The sequence below is a fragment of the Verticillium alfalfae genome, genomic scaffold (assembly GCF_000150825.1).
Source record: "Verticillium alfalfae VaMs.102 supercont1.13 genomic scaffold, whole genome shotgun sequence".
Classification (NCBI taxonomy): Eukaryota; Fungi; Ascomycota; class Sordariomycetes; order Glomerellales; family Plectosphaerellaceae; genus Verticillium; species Verticillium alfalfae.
The window spans coordinates 449531-454206 of NW_003315026.1; the positions used below are offsets into that span (position 1 = coordinate 449531).

Here is a 4676-nt window from a genome sequence, read left to right on the forward strand (position 1 = left end):
CTCTCGGAATGTTGACGTCTATATCACATATCACACAGAATGTCGGACTGGGTGATTATCGGTCACATGTCACGTCAATGGCTACGGTGGTGTCGTGGCAGTTGGGCAAAGTCTCTGGTGTCTTCAATCAGGGCATATCCTAAACTTCAGCCTCACTTTTACAGACACCTGGGAAACGCGATCGAGAAGCCGAGATGTTGCCAACACACACATGCACACACACATCAAAGCCTCGGCATCGCTCCTGTATCCCCCCCCCCTCCTCTTGCCACCTGTCCCTGGCCATGTTTGCCCATACGGTTGCGGCGATAGGGCGGACGTCGATATGGGATGAGGAGTGACCAGTGACCAGTGGATCGGGCTAGTGGGGCCCATGCCCGCCGAGCCGACACGCCAATAGCGATGATCTGATCTACGATTCGTAACCTTCTGGATGCTATTAGAGGATGGGAAGAGAGGAGAGGGGAGGGGGCAAGGCTGCCTTCCCCAGGCAACTGTGCGATGAAAACGTGTGCTGAGGAAGGTGGGTGAGCGCTGAGACAAAGACGTGAGCTGGCAGCGAACGGGGGGCCTTCTTAGCAGGCGAGGTTGTCAGCTACCTTGGCTTGAGCAGCTCTGTGAAGGTTGCAAGTGGTGTGGCTGGTTGGACGTCTGGCTCAGGTCATGTGACTATCATTCACCCCGAGGAGGCGCTGCGTGCTCTTTTTACCCCTCACCCCCAATCGTTGTGCCTGCCCCTCGTTCCTCGTTTGGGGGGGCTGAGAGCAAAAGGGAGGGGGGAAAGCACGCTCCTCCAGGCTAATGGGGCATCAAGAGTTAGTGGCTCAACACACCAAAGCTGAGAGCGGGCACAGAGCACACACGGTGGGGTCGACATGGCAGCGCAGGACGGCGTCACACACACCACCTCGCCCAGGGCCACCACCACCTTGGAGTTCTGACCACTAGAGCCCCGGCAAGTACGGGTAGACACTGGGGCTACCAAGTATACGCATACCAGAGGGGCTCGAAGCGGGCAAAACCGTCAGCAGAGGTCTCCCACGTCACCACCAGCCTAGACACTGAGTGCCAAATCGATCATATGGCAAACACGCATCATTCATATACTGTGCTTGCCGGCTCTTCTCACCAACGACCGAAACAGGACAGCCATGTCGGTGTGTAGACAGTTCGTTGTCAATGCGGCCTAATTGAGGCGTGGCCTCATACTCCTCCTGTCATCACTACGAGAAGCCGTCTGGCTCTCGTCTACTACTGACTTGCCGAGTAGGCAACGGAACAGTCCCTCGGCCAGACAGATGGGACGGCTCGCATCTGTCTGTCTGGGTTGGATGTTGCCTACCAGTTTTCGAGGGTGCCCACAGCTGTAGCAGCGAATGGGAAATGTGCCTGGCCGGGCGTCGAGCGAAAACGACGGGCCAACCAGCACCCTGTAATGCAAGCGCGCCTCAAAGGGGAGAGGAGGGGAGGGAGGCGAGAAAGGGGTGCGGTGCCAAGACCCTGTTGATGTTCAGGGGAAGGGGCTGAGTGAGGGAGTGGATGGCTACCTGCGGGAGGGGTTGACTGGCGTGCTCAGCAGAACCTCCAGGACCCAGATGTCTGCAAGAGAGAGAAAATGCGCTACAAGGCTTTCGAGCCTGGCTTGCCAAGCCGGCCTGCCTGTCCTGCTTTTGGCCGGTGCGCGAACCGGATGATACGAGTCCTCCGGAGGTCTCGGCCTTGGAGCTACTCCAGCGGAGACGATTACGCGGCGAGAAAAAGTCGAGACGAGTATTCGGGGCTCGTCTCATCATGGTATGAAGCCTTTGAACACGCGCGTTGGCATTGTCGATTGTCGGCCTGGGGGGGGGGACTACTGACGTAGAGTTCTGGCGGCTGTGCAGCTCGGTAGCCAGGCAAGTAAGTAGGTTGTATGCAAATGCAGCGCCGGCTTGTCTGACGAAGCATGACTAGTGGTAGTTCCATCTGGTAGGGCCGCCTAAAAGACGAGATGCATCGGGCCAGGGCGCGGAAAGAGTGGCAGGACACAGCTGGCGGTCGATCATCCAAATGGAGGGGATTGACTCACCAAGGCGAGAGGTCATGTTTTTTTTGCTAGCTGACAAACGAAGCAGTTCTAGGTTTCTCGCAACTGGACAGATATCTGTTGTTCCTCGCGGCCCCCCACTGACTCGATTGGCTTTTGGTGAAGCTGTCAATGAGGGGTTCTCCCTGCTTATATAGGGTCGTCAGTCGGGACAGGGGTCTTCCAAGTGCGAATAGCGTTGGTGATATATGCCGACTGCGTTGAAATGCTTGAGGCGCATGCCTTGGGCTGCGGCTGCGGTTTCCTGACCGCCTTTACGACGAACGATGAAGAGAAAAAAAACAGCAAAGGTACAATAGGCCAGGCGGCGAAGCTTGGTGGTTCATTGTCTGATATCTGGTAGCCCTGGTCGTTGATACAAGGCAAGGTATCGGCGGCCAACACCGCCACAGCCAGGCCAAGCTTTGGCACATAGGTCCCAGTGCAACACAGGCCTCGAGGCAGGGGTACACAGTGGCTTGGGCTGGTGACTGTCCCTAAAATCTGAGAGTCTCGGCCACTGAGAGTAGAGGGCCTAAGGTTCTGCGAGCCGCCAGCTGCCTCCCTACCTACGACGGAACCTAGCTACGTCTCACCTGGGTAGGTACCTGGGTACCTAAGGTAGGTCCCGGGAAGTCAGTCCCAGTGGCCTCGCACCCTCCCAGCTTTTTAGACGGTCCCCCCATCGACCCGCCCAGCATGCACCGTCACTGCCTGTTGATGCTCGAGAAGCCCTGGTACTGCTCCTGCCTGGTCCTTGTCCCCCCTTGCTAGCGCCCTGGCTCAGACCCGACCTTTCCTTTCTTCGCTATCCCCATCTTGACCGATCCGGTGCATCGCCAGAAAAACCTCTTCTGCTTCCCCATACACGCGAAAGAGAGGCACACCCTGCTTCCTGTTTACCGCCCCGAATCCCCTCTGCATTGCCCACCCCGGCGATCCCGCGCTTCCTGCTTGCTGCCTCTGCTACGCTGTCTGTCTGTCGCTGCACCTGCATTCTGCACTCTCGAGAGAGAAACGTCGCGTCCCAGCGGCAATCAATAGCATCACACAACAACAGAGCGCCCCCATCTGAGTGAGCTTAGGTGAAGTGAAGCCCGCCCGTTCGCCGCCCTCGCCTTCCGGTCGGAAACCCGCTCAACACAAAGCACGAAGTCATCCCCTCAAACCCACTTGCCCCCCTCGGGCATCGGTTTTTGGTTTTTTTTCCTCTGACCTCTAACCCCAAGGCTCTGCCTCCCCCTTCCCACCATCGACGACGACGAACGCTCCCCTTGCGGGCCAAACTCAGCGACCCTTCAGCTCTTACGCGAATCCATCCCACGACGCTTGAACTGACTTTTCTCGTCGCTCTTCTGTTCTCACCCGACTCCACTCGACAGGGCGCTCGCAGCTGCACCAGCTACCGACCCTTCCCCGACGATAACGGCGACGACGACTCTCTTGCATCGACAAGACGACTCCCTCCCCATCAAGGCGAACACGTCCCCCACGGGATCAAGGCGAAACATCATCACCATAACAATCCGCGCCATCTGACGAACAGTTGTCTCACGAGCACAGCACGTCGCGGATCGTTGTTGTTTTTGTCATCACGACTTTTTTTGTCTCTTCGCGGACGTGCCCTGATAGAGCCAAGATCACTTCGTCTCCCGTAAGTCTTCTCACTGATGATCCTCACCGTCGCTGTCGTCCGCGGGCCTCTCCCTCCCTGTCCGGCCTTCGCATGCTGCCCTTCAACACTTGAATGCACGCACCCCGTCGCCATCGATGCTGGTGTTGATAACCACTTGGCGCCCTTTGGTCGCCGCATTTGAAGCAAACCTCGTGCGACGATTGCTGACATGCGTCACCCTCCCAACTAGCCCAAGAAGTGCATCGAATCCGACACGCAGGCCGGCTGTCTCGTGCACACCCGCAAGCCTCAACTACATCCTTTGTAAATTGCAGGCGCCCCACGAATTCTTCCACAATCTTCGGCCAAGTCACTGGCTGGTGAGGAATAAAAGATGGCAGACCAACATGAGATCGATCTCGACAACGTGATCGACCGTCTTCTCGAGGTCCGAGGAAGCAGGCCCGGTAAGCAGGTCCAGCTTCTCGAGTCCGAGATCCGTTATCTCTGCACCAAGGCTCGCGAGATCTTCATTTCTCAGCCCATCCTGCTCGAGCTTGAGGCTCCCATCAAGGTCAGTGATCGAGCACCTCACGCATTCGTCCGGTTCTTTCGGCAGAGCTGACAGCCTTAGATCTGCGGTGACATCCACGGACAGTACTACGACCTGCTACGCCTCTTCGAATACGGCGGTTTCCCTCCGGAAGCCAACTACCTCTTCCTGGGTGACTACGTTGATCGTGGCAAGCAGTCGCGGGAGACTATCTCCTTTCTGTTCGCCTCAAAGATCAAGTCCCCGGAGACTTTCTTCATCCTCCGGGCCACCCAGGAGTGTCCCTCGATCAACCGCATCTACGGCTTCTACGAGGAGTGCAAGCGTCGTTACAACATCAAGCTGTGGAAAACCTTCACCGACTGCTTCAACTGTCTGCCCATTGCCGCTATCATTGACAGAGAAGATTTTCACTATGCACGGCGGACTCAGCCCGGATCTGA

General features: G+C 57.2%; 1 protein-coding gene across 1 annotated transcript in view; it reads left to right on the forward strand.

Moving 5' to 3' along the window:
* Positions 1–3248: 3248 nt before the first annotated feature.
* Positions 3249–4676, forward strand: part of VDBG_08759 (serine/threonine-protein phosphatase PP1) — a gene marked incomplete at both ends in the record, with an annotated part of 2999 nt that continues 1571 nt past the window's right edge. The window contains 3 exons of the mRNA XM_003000917.1: positions 3249–3719; positions 3931–4254; positions 4339–4577. Coding sequence (XP_003000963.1) covers positions 4075–4254; positions 4339–4577 — 419 coding nt within the window. The remainder of the gene's footprint in view (positions 3720–3930; positions 4255–4338; positions 4578–4676) is intronic.